The following is a 15,630-nucleotide window of genomic DNA, read 5'->3' as shown; positions in this document are numbered from 1 at the left end:
GTTAGAAGGCTGAGTGTAAAATCTGTTACCACTTTCTCCAAAGTTCACCTGAGTAATGTTACAGCTAATTTGCTGTTAATTTGTTACAGTAATAGTAATTAGTAACATTCTTGAATGTTATTGCATGTTTTCATGCTTTATCAAAATATAACTTATTTATTAACTTTAATTTATGCTTCAACCTCAACTTAAAAATACATTATGAAGTTTGATGGCTGGATAAACTCTGCTGTCAGAGAAGTCTTTAAATCTGGCAACTGAAACTTAAATTCAATATTTCTTTATATGTGATCTACACCGTACAAATTCTTTAGACAGCCTTCCCCTATAAGAAAGTGGTAACATATTTTAAGGATATAGTCTAACAGTCTTTTAATTGATGAGTGGTGTAGACTGAAATTTACACTCAATAAAGTCCGTACACACACACACACACACACACACACACACACACACACACACACACACACACACACACACACACACACACACACACACACACACACACACACACACACACACAGAACCTGGTTTCAGTACAGTGACACTGCAGAAAAGAATCCATCCTGATGAGAAATGTAATAAGATCAGAACATGGTTGATCATAAAACAGTGAGATACTGGATCCATAAACTAGTTAATGGGAATTTATGGGAAATTGAAGGCGGGAAATAAAAAATGTAGTCAGCGCAGAAACTTTTAAATAAGTAAAATTGCCAGAACACTAAAACAAGCTCAGACAAAGTGTGTGTAAAGTGTGGGTTGTTGTGTGTGCGTACGTGTGCCAGTGGGTGCTGAATGTATTTTGCATATTATTTCTATGCAATATCCTTAACTCACCAGTATGAGCTCCTTCACTTTGTTGCCAGTCATACCAATTTCAAGTCACATACATCTACATACATCTAGTCTAGTCTAGTTTTCCTACACTAGTATGGACAGAGCCTGAGGAGCAGCTGACCTTCATAAAGATATGACCAGCTGCAGGCATAACACATTATACTGTTTCTCAAGGTTTCCCTATGCAAGGTAGCAAGTCATAGCACAACAGAAAATACCCCACTGTGAACCTGCAGATACTCTCTCGATGAATATCATGAAATTGCAACATCCTCAGTTTTGTCTTTTGCTCCATTTTTTTGTACAAACTAAAAACTTGCAATTGTTTTTAAAGAATTTAGTTAAACACTGTACAGCAGTTAGCATGGACATTTCTGCAGCGATTTACTGAGAACCTATCAGTCATAGTGATGATGGACATGACGGTTGTCATGTCCATCATCCTCATGAGCCACAGAGAAGAGCAGCACCAAAAGAAAAAAAAAGGAAAAAAGAGAGCACACAGATGAAGCATGCAAGTAGGCATTCGAATGGAAGGAAAAAACATTTATTCATAAATAAAATAAAATCAACATGGTACTCTACACAGGAAGAGCCATGCAGACAGGTTGCTTTTCAAAATAAAATTCAAAGAAAGTGAAGAAAATAAAATTCCAAAGCTACATGAAACTCAAACGTATTTCAGTTGAGAAAAAAAGAAAACAATCCAGAGCCACAAAATGCAATAAATAGGTGCAACTATTAGTGGTTAAAACAAACAAACAAACAAACAAACAAACAAACAAACAAATCCCGCCAGCATAACAAGCATAAAGGCAGTTCAAAAGCAGACATTAGTAGTTTCATTGCAAATGCTCTTTCACATGTCCTGTCATAGCATGTGAATGCGAGTATTATTTTCCCATTTCATCAGTTAGTTCCCTTTGGTTCTCTCGTTTAACAAAGTTCAGGTTTGGTCAGGACAACAGAGGTGTTCTAAAAGCATCATTCAGAGATTCAAATTCAGAAAGAAAAAGTGCAACTTTTATACTCTGTCATACATTCGACATTTAAATGTCTGAAGTTATTCATGTCATCACCTTGTTGTTCTGAATGCAGTAATAAAATATACGTAAACCCATTCTGACCTTCACCTCCAGTCGCTTTCAAATTCTACATAATTTTGAAGTTTCCTGTCACGTGAAGCAAACAGACCATAAACTCCACTTTTCAGTGGGGGAGTAAATAAGCGGTGGTGGTTTTTGCAAGCTAGTGTTGAACTAAGTTGATGTTTGAAAGTAAAATCACTTCCTGACAGTGGAAGTCGGTCAGATGAAGAACTGTTTGTGTGAAGGTTTAACAGAATACATTTTAACCCCAGCAGCAAGTACACATGTGAATAACTGTGGTCCACAGCCAGACTTTAGACTCCACTGTGCCAGACAACAGTCAGGTGTGTGTATTCCAACTCCTTCCGCCAAAAATGGAAGCCCTTGTTTACACCTGTGCAAGTACGCAAATATTCAGTTGTCATGAAGCCTGCGTGAGATGTCAGGCACAAATCACCAATGTAAATGTTTGGCTGGATTGTTTTTGGACATGTGGCGAGTATAAAAACATGTATGTTGTTGTAACTATTTGTTGTAAATATTAGACCATTTTATGACATAAATTTTTTTCTTAACATATTAATACTTTTCCTTTATCTCTTAACGCAGAACATTAAAACTTTTTTTTTTTTATAAAAATACGACATTTTTCACAAGATATATTTTTTCCTCTTAATATTTTACATTTTTTAAAATACATACCTTTTCCGTAATTTGGATTTCTCCCCATGAAATAACACTCGTGTTTTAAAAATTTAAAAATATAAATCATACACTTACTATAATTCTGCATTTTCTTAAAATACTGTCTCTTTTTTATGTAATATTTCCTTACATAAAGGAAACAAAGCACCTACTGTTGCCAATGACCAAACCATGAACTGTAAAGAAAAGGTTGAATGCATCGCAGTGCAAACAAATGCAATGGGAAAAAAAGCTGATGCGTATGTGCCAGAAAAAGCTCCTCCATCGCTCCATGTGCAAACACAGCTTTCCACCACTTCACCACCAGCAAAGTACAGTGAATCCCTTCTTTGTTTTTGGTTAGTACACCAACTGCCGTGCTGCATGATGGAGGGCCGGCTTGATCCTCCAGGCCTCCAGTGCAAAGGGTGAGTCAACCTGTAGCGGGGTGGGGCAGGTGTCTGGGTGGAGTTGATAGTTACCCGGGGTTTTTGGGCTCGCTGTCTCGGGACGAGCCGCCGCCTTTCAGCTTGCGAACGAGTTTCTCGCTGCTGCGGCGGATTGACGCTCGTAGTTTACTGAAGGATCCGCTCCTCTTCAGAGAGCCGGAGCCATCCTGGTGGGACACGTCACAGAGTCACTCATACACACCGCTATCCAACATATTTAGAAGAGTGCAGACACAGAATGTAGATTAGCATCAAACCAGCGTACACTCTCATTACTGCTTCAAACACATTTTCTGCTACTGTGCTTTAATCGAGAGAAGTTTGTGCATCTTACTACTGACATGACTTAATATTTGCAGCGATTAAAACTGTCCAAATCTAGGCTACACATACTCACACCCTATCTGCACACTGGTATATGCTAATATATTCACACAAACACTCAGTAGATCACTGTGTGATTTAAAGGAGTCCAATAGAACAGCTCTGCTACATTTAGTTTTACACACCTTGTAATCAATAGTCTGTTTGTATTACAATTAGCATCTTGAGCTGCTGTACTGGACTGCATTTGCTTGTCTCGTGCAAAATTTCATGTGCTTACATGATGCAGTAAAGCAGCACACTCATTACAAACCAGCAAAGATGCTTAATGCGTCATGTGTGGCTTGTACTTCAAAAATAATGCTCCGTGCACTAAACAAGACTGTATTTATTTTGTTACACTGCATCTCATTCTGAGAGCCTTCTACCCCTAAACTGTGGCACCATCAGCTGGTGTATTCTGTTATACATTATTCTCATCTTTTCAAATGTGAAAGGCTACACAGAGTGGCTCTGGAGAAGTCACACTGCATAATTTAGTGGCACCATTTTTAAGGTGTCAGCTATGGCTGTAGATGGCCCCAAAATCAAAAATTACATTACATGAAGAGATCTTTAGTGTGAGAAAGATAACACCTCTGACATTTCATCTTCATTTAGTCCAGGGGTGGGCAAGTCCAGGCCTCGAGGGCCGGTGTCCCTGCAGGTTTTAGATCTCACCTTGGGTCAACACACCTGAATCACATGATTAGTTCATTACCAGGCCTTCTGAGAACTTCAGGACATGTTGAGGAGCTAATTTAGCCCTTTAAATCAGCTGTTGGATGAAGGACACATCTAAAACCTGCAGGGACACCGGCCTTCGAGGCCTGGAGTTGCCCACCCCTGATTTAGTCTCAGCACAGCTTTGATCTCTGACTGTTAAACTGGATGCACTTTATTGGACCTGCTAGTTTCTCACCTGCACCACTTCCTTTCAACATGTGTTGTTGAATAATAATAATGAATCAGAAGTTTGACTGAGGAATAGGGCAGCGTCTTGTGTGGGAGAGAGCGACTCAAAAGGCTATACATAGATTTTTTTTTTATTTTTTATTTTTAAACATAATTTCATATTTTTCCAACTTGGATGCCTTAAATTTTGCCATTAACCATTGTCATCATATCCAGCAACATGGTAGGATCAGAGTGGTGAAGCCAAAATAGGTCAGTTACTTCCTAGTCCTGGCAGAACTCCATTTATTTTTGTAAAAATGTAGAAATAAATTACAATAATAATTGGAAAAACTGATCCAAAATATGAATTAACTAGTTCCAATGATTTTTAATGTTTGCTTAAACTTTTGATCGTTTGTTTTTTTTATTAAAGAAAAGTATGTCAAAGTTTAAAAGCTGTTACTGCTATGAGTTGTCAAAGTAGTCATGGAGGTAGCTTTTCAGAACCAATTCATTCTCCAAATAAACTGAATTTTTCACATCAACGTGACTTTTACCTTTAAAAACTAGAGCACACCTAAAATATGGGGGAAAAAAGTTGATCTGTAACTAGCTAGAGAGACAGTTAAGCATCACCCAAACATACCTCAGAAATCAAATGAAGAATATAATATGCTATTGATTTCTGACATAAACCTACCCTCTGAGCTTCTGGGAGATTAAATTTAAATTTTTTTTTTTCAGAATCATTTTTTCAGAATTGAGTTTTCAAATCTGCAGAACATCCATTATCTGATTTAAACAGTGACATAAAAGATTCAATTTACTGGACTGTGGATATGGTGATTGTTCTTCCTTCCACTGCTGCTGTATCTGAGCAGGACAGGTTTAGAGCTCACTCAGTTATGATGACACACACACGGAAAAGAGAAGGAACACACAAAGAGGCGACAGGCACAGGTTCAGGTGAGCAAAGAGTTTAAGTTTTATTAGAAGTTAAGAAAGATGCACAAACAGGACAGCACACGCAGAAGATTAGTAGCAGGAGGTGAGATCAGACTGACGAGGAGACTAATTAAATTCCTAAACTTTCAGCAAATGCAACAATAATGCTTTTATACAGCAAATTCTCTGTAACCCCCCCCCCCCCCCTCACACCAACCCTGACAACTATATACACAGATATACAGAAGGTAAACAGAGAGAACACACAAGGTTTAGGCTCTGTATCGGCCAAAAGCTTCACTTTTTTCAAGACCCAACCTGACAAGTGGAAAACTTGAACTGTTGCAGCGTTTCTCCCCGAGACTTAACCATGTAAGCCCACTGCACATTAACTCCAATCACCTTTATGTGTCCTCTTATTGACATCACAACATGTTTTTGTCTGATATCAGTGCAAACGATGAGACAGCAGAGTGACACAGCAAAGACTAAACTCTAAACAGGAGCACAAACCTACAGAGCCACAATCAGCGGTGCTCCTGATCATGCTGACGAGTAAAGTCGATGTTTTTTACAGCGTGTTACGTGACTACCACATGAGACGTTTTCAGTTATCACTACGGATTCTAAAAGCTAATGTTGAATTAAATTGCGCAGATGATAAAAGAGAGATGAGAAGCTTCTAACCTCTACAGAGAGAGAGGAGGAAGGAGGCTTTAACATGGACCTCAAGCCTTCTCAGACCTTTTTTGTTGTTGTTTTTGGCTCATCTGAACACGACATCAACAAAATGTCATCACTTTTGCTCCTGTGAATGCCTTTGCCAGTATTGTAGTGCTGAAATGTTTTAATTTTTTTTAGCCTAATGAAGTTTGAGGTTTAAATCAATCATTTGCACCTGGGTTGAACACAGGATGTCATGTTCACACAGCAGGAAGTTCCTGTGTTTTTTAAACCACAATCTGTCATTTTTAGACCTCAAACACAGTTTACAATTTGTTGCACAGCGGCACTGCTACTGCTTTTTCCCCTGTTTTGCTGTTTAGTTTGGTTCACTGTTTAAGATAAAGATCCACTGGATACAAACACGCACATTCTTGTTGCATTTTGCAGTCATTCTGCGTGACCCTGGCCTTTAAAATCGATGGACCTGTTCAGCAACACTTCATTGATCTCTTTTTAATCACAAAGAAAAGTTCTGACCAAAATTTTGCTCCACTTTAAAACTAAATATAGCACACGAGCACATATTTGGTCATCTCTTTTGGTCATCCACTTTTTGCTTTGATTTTAATGACATGAAATTTTAATGATGAAACTTTAATTGATCTTGTGGTCAGATTTGTACCAAATAAGAAAGTTCATAATTTTAGTTAAAGAAGAGTTCAGTTCAGGAACTTTGTGTCAAACACCCCTCAAAGTTCCTCCAAAAACAAGTCTACAAGCAAAACGAAAGCACATTTTAAAGATAGGAGTGACAGAAAGAGAGGAAGCAGAGGAGCAGAGTTAAAGGACAAGGAGAAATATCAAGGTATGAAGCACAAGTTTACTGTTGCCATAAAGAAAAATCACCCCAGTCCTCTCCCACCCGCAGCAGATACACATTCTAGCGCAGTGCTTTAGCACAAGTAGAAAGCAGAGGGTTGGATTCGGACACGCAAGCTGTCTCCGTATTTCTGCCAGAACCATTTTCACACAGTTCCTGTTCCCAAAAACAACTGAGATTGGGGTGTAAAAGCAACATTATCGCTGTGGTTGAACCCGGTGTGAAGAATCCCGCCACAGAAAAGAGCTGAAGGAAAACTGCAAAGCTGAAGGGGCTGAGGCGAGGTGAGGCGAGGCATCCGTCATGCAGAAGACAATTTTTAGAACCACTACAAGGCATCTGGAGTTACGCCTGCCGGTCAGACAGAGCAGATTGAAGAGAGAAAGACGCAAATGCAAACAGTAAAAGACAGGGGAAAAGACAGTAAGATGAGATATGGATATAGAGGAGCAATTAAAGAAGGGTGAAGAAAGGAGGGAAGCATACAGGACAAAGACTGAGAGGTTAACAGACAAACCAGACACAGCGTCTCTCCACCCGCCAGTGCAACACATGGAAGACAGAGATCAATAAATGATTATACAACAAAACCCAACACTGTACTGGACAGCCAACACAGTATGGGTGGGCTTTAAGTTACAGTCATTACAGTGACATAATTTGATCAGAAGCAATTATTTTAATATTCTGATTTGGGGGGAAAAAAGCTCAAAAAACTGTTAAAAACATCTTCAGGAGATCTGTGTCTCACATCAGCGTGATTGGTAACTACTAGTGTTTGCGTCACTAACCTCTGTGTTATAGAGATTCTCATAAAAGCAGCAATAAAACATTTTTTATGTGCAGTTTTATTTTCACAACAATCCAACTTTACATGGGGAAATCCTGGGAAACCCTGGATGTTGTCTATTGCTCTAAGTAGTCATTTTCAAATGAAATCTGTTCTTTCCAAATCACAGGACTCACAGCAGGAGATAAAAATTAAGAGATAAATAATAATACTTCTGTATTTTCAGAAATATGAGGTAGGATAAGATCATTTTAACAGAATAATGGTTGTGCAGTCGGGGCACTGAACTACAATAACACTTCTGTTCCAGCCTCCTCTAGTTTGTGGGAGAACAAACCCATCCAGACCGCATTATATTCCTTCTCCAAGGCCATCGGCCATTTTCCACAGCTTGTTCCAGATGGCCTCGGGTCTCGTCCACTCTCAGGCCCAAACCTCTAAAACTCAACAAACTAAACTAAATTAAGGCAGCAGACAGATAATGTCAGGGTGGACTCTTAAATGCCTGAATGCTCTGTGTGGTTATTAGGATGATTTATAATTTTACCATGAAATTACCTGTTTGTAAATGTAACTCACAACTGTGTAACCATTTGGTAGCGCCCCTGGCCTTTTCTTTGGGCAGCTATTTTGAAGAATTATGTAAATTAACTTTAATGTCAGAAGTCATGTGGCATAAAAAAAAACTACATTTATAAAACAGGAATATTCACACGTCTGGTTTCAGGAGGTGAGCTGCAGAGGCCACACCACCAGGTTCAATTATATTTTTAATTAAAAAAAAAAATAAATCGAATTATATGCGCTAAAGGCAGGCTGAAACATCGAGCTTGTACAAGAATCTGAAGAAAAGAAAAAAAGAAAGCAGAGAGACCAAGCTTCAAACTTTCTAAGGTTTGTGTTTTGTGTGAATTTACACGAAGAAACAAAAACAAAAAACACAGTTGTGGAATCATATCTCATGTATTCCAGAAGTATTACGAATGGACACCTAAACCTATCACAGCTGTGAGAGTGCAGGACAACTGGCAGGCTCTGCCACTAGGTGGAGCACTTACACAGCTCAAGCAGGTGGAGAGAGACGCTGTGTCTGAGTCTGGAACATAGCTCATCAACACATATCAGTAAAGTTAAACCTTGTTAGGTGACCACAAAATAAACAGAGGGGTGCAGGTAAAGAGACATGTGAGAGTAGCCAGAAAGATCAACTTTTTTGTAACAGAACTAAATGTTTAGTTTTGTGCTTTTTATCTTCATCCCAGAAAATGAACTAAAACAGCTGGGAGCAGCAACACAAGTCAACCTAATGATAATCAGAATTGATCATTTATTCGGTCTGAACTCTCCCATCTTCTCTGGCAGCTAACAAGGCAAACAAATGGAAAAGAACAAAAGGCTGGGAAAGTCACACTTTACATTCTCTGGCAGCAGATCACCACACGTATGCAACGATCAGAAACATAAACAAGTACACACATGCAGATCACCAACATCAACAAAGAAGGAGTACAGTACAGAGCCCATGTTGAGTCCGAACAGACTGATGAGTCACAGACTCATTTGTATTAAGTGAGAAGAGAGAGGTTTTCACAGCTGCCTGTGGAGAGAGCTGAAGTGGAAGTGATGATTTGTTTGACAGGATGAAAAACAAAATGTACTCTGACAACTGCAGGGAAGCAGTGGAGGATAAACATCCCCAGACATATCTGTTTTTATCCATCTAATATTAGAAATATGAGCCAATTGCAACTGATAGTATACAAGTGCAATACAAAGGAATTACAGCATTTTAATGATTTTGATATTTTCAGTATGCTGCAGAATGATGTTGCTATTTTAGAGATTTGAAAAGAAGATAAGTGCATGCTAATAATACACAAATAGTGTATGAAAATAACTGGATACACCCAGTATTTCCAAAATAATACTTCTACTGGAATCTTGCATCGTGCTTTTGCAAATTCTAGTTCTTTATATATTTAAGTTCCATTTACTTTTGTAAATCCTCTCTAACTCGTAGGCTGTGTAATTGTGCTGGTGTAGAAGCTGTGAAAGCTCCCTCTTGGGATCAATAAAGTGTGTCTTCAAATCCAATTAAAGGCCGATAGTTGATTGATTGATTGATCGTTGTATTTATACTGACTGCATTTACTGTTTGATCAAAGAAGATTTAAGGACAAAACAAAAGCTCCTTGTCAGATTTTCCTTCCAGCTAAAGTTCTTTCCAGATGAGCCCGGCTCCTTTCCTGATATAAATAGGTCCAGAGATCTGCAGGCGATCGTCTGCTGTGTGCTAATAATCCATTGACAGGCTACAGTTTATAGGCAGAGCTATGTGTCACACCATACCGCCTGCAAGGACTACAACTAGAGGTGCAATAGGAGATGCTGATTGGTTGTTCTGGGCTCTATGACTACTGTTGCTATGCGAGCAGGCCAGCTCTAAGCAACAGCAGGAGCAGCATTTTAGAAATAAGATGGTGAGCAGCCTACAGCGACCCTATAACTACATATTCTGCCACTGCAGTGAGGACAGGCTGAGAAAATTCTGCATATTCTGAAATGTACCAGCTGATTGAGACAGTCGGTCTGCAGCTGAGGCAGCGAGGTGGCATCAATGTGTGTGACCAGAGGGGTTTTTAAAACTTTTTAGACATTAGTTGGAAAAGCTGTACAACAAAAGAGAGTTTAGTGAAAAATACTATACTATACTAAACTATACAAAGAGCTACGACTCAACAACTGCCAACGACTTAAGCTCCAGCCAAGTGAATGCTCCAGCAGAGCATTTTTTCACTTGATCTCATTAATCAAAGTCAGGGTAACAGCGACACACAAGCAGGAACTACTGCGGGAGAGCAGAGTAACTGTGACTGTCAGTCAGGATTATCAGTGTAGCATTGTACAGTTTGATCCTTTTGAGCTAGTCGGACAAGATTTAAGTCCTCATTCAAACATTTGATTTAGTCATAGATGAAGAAACAACCTCACTGTATCTTTCATGACCGAAGCCACTAATTGAAGAGATAATCCCCTCACTGGCCTCCAGTGGCCCCTCATTCTCACTATAACTTTATAGGGAACCATCAGTTGGCTTGATTGACAGCAAATAAAATAATCCAATCCAAGCCAGCTCAATGTGACCAAACTTTAGCATTTACATTAACAACTGTGTTTATTATAGTTTCTGTGCTGAGGAAACTTTAACAAGTAAAATGACTTTGTGGATAACTTCAGTCCAGAAAGATAGAGGAGTTATTTCAAGTCGACATGTCTGTGTCCCTGGTTTGAGAACTCTCAGTAATGTGCCGAGGGCTGTGTACTGTACTTACCCCGTTCCATTCCACGCTCATACTCACTTCCTCGCCGCCGTCTGGCCCGCTCTCATACTTCACCGTGTCAGAATTCAGGCTCTCGCGGCTTCGCTGCTTCTCTCGGGCCTCCGGCTCGCTCAGCACCTCAGCCACGCGCTGCTTGTGCACATTGTCCAGACCCTGATGTGTGCACACAACAATAAATAAATGCCAGTTCAACATATCCAATTAAACATAAGCTAAACGCATGTACTAGTCGGACCTCCAGCACAGCCTCACCTACACAAATACACTGTACAGCTGTCAGCAACAAGTGCTAATTCATCCAATCCAATTAATACTAAATCTATAGACTTCTACTGCCTGCTGCTCTAAACCCAGCACCTGGGATTTGCTGATTAGCAGTCAGAATAAACCTGTCAGAGGACAGAAAATGAAAAAAAAAATCCAACTAATTATTGGTAAATTAGCTTGCTGACCACTAGAAATTCAGTTAAACCATTTCTGAAAAAGCACACTTTCAATATGGAGCTAGAGGAAAGCACCGACCTAAGAAGTCACTGCCCATTCTGAAATCTCAGAATGTCATTTTTGACTATCTTTACTGCTGTTTTGATATTTACAGAAATCTTAAAGACTTTTTTAAACATTCAGTTTGGTGGAAAAAACAATTTTGCAACCATGTGATTAAAAGAACATACATGTAAGCATCTAATATAGTGAAACTTGAACAGCAAACCCATGGTGCCAGTGCAGCTAAATTAGCTTTTCTGTTAGCTGGTGACATCCAGTGCTACCTTGCGTAATTAAAGCTGGCCAACAATACGGTTACACCACAGTACAAAGTACTTTCTGTGACTCTGCCTGAGCATTTAATTATTCAAGGAGGGAAAAACAAACACGGGACGTTACACTGCCAAACAATCATGCTGGCAGAGTCTGGTCGCTTATTTTATTTCTACTAAAACCTTCTCCACTTGTATTATCTAAATGCTGATTAAAGGTTACATTCATATCGGGATTGAATCTTTCCTCAAGCAAAAAATGACAACGCTCCAAATATATCAAAGGAAGTTTGTGGTGTTAAAACGAGGCCCCAAAGCAGATCGACTAGTTATAATGGAATTATTGTAATAATTACCAAAATGTTATTTTAGTTTCTACAGCTGTAATTTCAGCAAGACAATGGGGAATTTTATCTTAATAACATGTGTGTCTGTTACTGAATAACTCAATGTTTACATGTTGATGGAAAACCTAATTCAGGATAAAAGCTGCAGGACTTAGACTCCATTAAGTCTCATAAGTAACACCATCAGGGGCAGCTAAAAACAACACCAAAGAAACCAAACTACGCTCCAGGCTCCAGGATTCTGAGTGCATTGCATTTTTCCAATTTCACAGCAGCTCACACATTTTCTGCCTTTTAATGTGACGCAAATGCTCGACGGACCCGTTTCATCTGAGCACCGAGATAACAAGTCATCTGCTTCTATATCTACAGTCCTGTGTTGTTAGTCACATTATCCAGAGGCCACACCTGCTTTCTGGAACGCATCGCAGCTTCCTCCAGGGTCCCAGCTGCCTCTAACTTGCCCTGCCGCCTGTAGAGGGCACCAAGGTTTTTCAGGGTGGTGGTAACTGTGGGGCTGAAACGACAACCGGTGGAAATTTAATGTCACAGAAAATCGTTTTGGCGAAAGAAAATAAAACAACAAGAACAACACGACTGTCTTATAGATGGTTGGCCACAGTTGGTTTAATTGCTTACTACATTTTGTTATGTGTAAACATTTACATATATCATGTATCAGTTTGCTTCCTGTGCTGAGAGTATCACCCATATTTACTAAGTGGAAAAACACTGACCTGTCGACTTTACAGGCTTTGTACCAGCCTCCATACTCTCCAAATGGTGAACCGTCTTTCTGCTTCCCCTGTGAAACACCAATTTGGTTTAGATTTAAGAAATCTGCATATATGATATAATAAATCAGACATTTAAGGATGGAAACCAACCCGCTTACATTGTATGTAGTCAGTTTACATGGAGAAGTGTTAGCAGTGGGATTATAATTGGATCAGTACTTCTTCCCCAGAACATCTAAACCTATTAAACCATGAAATGAACTCTTAGATGGGAGAGTGAAGGACTCGGACCATCATCATCAGTTTTTACTGAGACTTAATATCCTAATCCAATCTTTGTAAAGTCAGTCTTTCTTATTTCATGTTAAATAAGGTAAAATAATTCTGAGAAGTTTAATGCAGAAGGTTTTTTTTAAACTTGGTGTGTTTTGATCCTGTGCAATTATAAGGTTTTGTCTTTAACACTGAAACCCAAAATTAAGAAAGCACAACAGAAATTACAATTATACTTGAGAAGGGTTTGAAAAATGCTCAAATGTTTCAGGCCCTCACCTTGCTTTGCTCCTCTCTCTCCTCAGCATGCATCCAGATTGGTTTGTTCTCATCTGCAAAGAAACACACACACAATCAGTCCTGACAAACTCAGATAAGCAGCTGGAGACACCTTTGAAAAGTCACCCTGACTCTGAAGTGCTGTTTTCTGTTTCTTTTCGGCTCCATCCTTCACTAAAATAACAGCAGCCTGAACATATTAACCTTTACTTCAAAGGAGAGACTTATAAAGTTGTTCATGCATGCAAGTTACTCTAAGTTTAAGCTACTGTCTGCAATGTCTGAAATATAAAAAGTGTGTGAGCACTTTGTACCATCAACAGAGCCAAACTCCCGTTCATGAGCGCGGGTTAGGATTTCTTTATACAGGGTCTCAGCCTGCTTGAACTTGCCCTGCTTCAGGTAACAGGATGCCTGAAAAACACAAACAATAAGAACAACATGACACTGCGAATGAGCAAAGTCAGAGATCGCTCTTCAGCAGTTAGCAGTAAGGTCCAGCAATGGGATGTCAGCAACACACAAGAAGCTTCACAGGACTGGGAGAAGCTGAATTAGTTTTTTCTTCTTCCTTTTTTTTTTTTTTTTAAATAAAATAATTTAAAAAGAGTTGTCATTTTCATGCCACTTGTCATCTGCAGATATTGATTTTTATTCCGCAAATTGACAAATACTTCCATCCTTCTCACCAAGTTGTTCTTGGTCTTGGCCACGTTGGGGTCATCTGGGCCCAGTTTGGTCTGGTAGATCTCCAGGGCTCTCATGTAGTAGTACTCCACCTCCTCATACTTGCCCTGGTTCTGACACAGCAGGGCCAGGTTGTTTAGCTGCTTGGCCACATCTGGGTGGTCCTTGCCCAACACCTGGGACAAAAGAGGAAGAGATATGAACTTTAAAACAACCCATTTCTGCCATGTGCTATTTGGTCAGTAACACTTAGCCAACATGAGAAATGCTGGTCAGACGGATTTAGCGCCTTCTACTGAGTTTCACTAGTGTAAACATTCAAATGTGCAACCTAGTTTAAATCCTCAGGTCCAATGTTGTAAATTTGGATTTCCAGGAAGACCGGAAGGGTGTTTGTCAATACGCTGGAAATGTTTGTTTCATCTCCTGCCAAGCTGCTTTGACTTGCTGCACTCTGTTCGTAGTGCGGCTGATTACACTACACGTATGTTTGGAGCAGTGTGCACAGAAGATGTCACATGTGTAAATTTGGTCTAGAGTACTGGGGATCAAGCCTGTAAATAAAGCTGTAAAACAAAACAAAATCAACAACAACACCCAAAAAAAAAAAAAAAAAAAAAAAAAAAACACTTCTGGATTAAGAAACAGCCTTTAAGCACTGCAACCTCTTCCTGTGAGCTAAGAAGAGCAAAGGTCATTAGAGTAAAGTGCAGCAAGACTAAAAGACATGTATTGGGGCTAGATGCTAAATGACCCCCCCACACACACACACACACACACACACACACAAAATGCAATAATATTTTTTCTTATTATATGATTCTAACTGCCCAGTAAAGATGTAGCAATCATAGGTGGATGAAAGGAAAGAAAACAGAGAAGAAAATGAAAAGGATGTGCACGGGTGGAATCAGTGAACACACATGGGTGGCTGGTGTTGTTGGGAAAGGGATCTGATCAGATAAAAAGAAACCACCCTGAGTGTCACGTTTATGGTTGTAAATGAAAATAAGTGAACAATTAGTTTGTTTTGATTTCTAGTTTCAGTTTACTGCTCGGTAAGTTTGTGTGAGGTCTTAGAACTGCAGGATGATCCCCCCTCCCTCCCTCCCTGCTGGAGACCGACAGCGTCTTTGATCCACAGGATGGTGCAGAGCTGTGTGAGCGGAGATACCTACAGTATTCACTCAGGCCTGGCCTCAATCGCCTCCTCCTGCACCACATAACACATCTGAACGCTTTCCTGTAAACAGCATTAGCTAGAAAACAGATTGCCATCAGCACCACAAAACTGCTGAGGATCTGATCATGCCTACTGATGCCTTCAACCACCAAAAGTTCTGCAAAAATTCTGTGGCTTATTGAAAGCTTTCAGGCAAAGTAAACACACTACATACATGTTCTGGTCGCCCTTTTCTAATTAAAAATTAGTTACTTAAACCTTGGAATTTGAACCTTAAAATTCTGGTTTGGTACTGAAAATGTCAGATATGAGGAAAAGAGGAAAGACTTGCAGGTAGCAGATCTGCTAAGTTATCTATAATTGCAGATATTCAAGTACTGGAGTAACTATAGCATAGACTAAATGTTTGAAAAAACACAATCA

At 39.5% G+C, this 15,630-nt stretch overlaps 1 protein-coding gene across 6 annotated transcripts in view; it reads right to left on the bottom strand.

Annotated features, from left to right (window-relative positions):
• The window catches only part of klc1a (kinesin light chain 1a), a 43,317-nt gene that overhangs the window by 4,522 nt on the left and 23,165 nt on the right, over positions 1–15,630 (bottom strand). For 3 of the 6 annotated variants that reach the window (XM_040042251.1, XM_040042253.1, XM_040042256.1), the window contains exons 8-14: positions 14,027–14,200; positions 13,652–13,751; positions 13,338–13,390; positions 12,786–12,853; positions 12,457–12,565; positions 10,935–11,096; positions 3,095–3,228 (exon numbers count right to left, since the gene is read on the bottom strand). In XM_040042251.1, coding sequence (XP_039898185.1) covers positions 3,095–3,228; positions 10,935–11,096; positions 12,457–12,565; positions 12,786–12,853; positions 13,338–13,390; positions 13,652–13,751; positions 14,027–14,200 — 800 coding nt within the window. Of the gene's footprint in view, positions 1–3,094; positions 3,229–4,480; positions 7,164–10,934; positions 11,097–12,456; positions 12,566–12,785; positions 12,854–13,337; positions 13,391–13,651; positions 13,752–14,026; positions 14,201–15,630 lie in introns of those variants that run through there. The other 3 variants (XM_040042252.1, XM_040042255.1, XM_040042257.1) reach the window with 2 other exon arrangements.

Source organism: Simochromis diagramma, unplaced genomic scaffold, assembly GCF_900408965.1.
Source record: "Simochromis diagramma unplaced genomic scaffold, fSimDia1.1 OVJJ01000304.1, whole genome shotgun sequence".
NCBI lineage: Eukaryota > Metazoa > Chordata > Actinopteri > Cichliformes > Cichlidae > Simochromis > Simochromis diagramma.
Note: the sequence above shows the minus strand (reverse complement) of the source record. Positions and strands in the feature narration are given on the sequence as shown.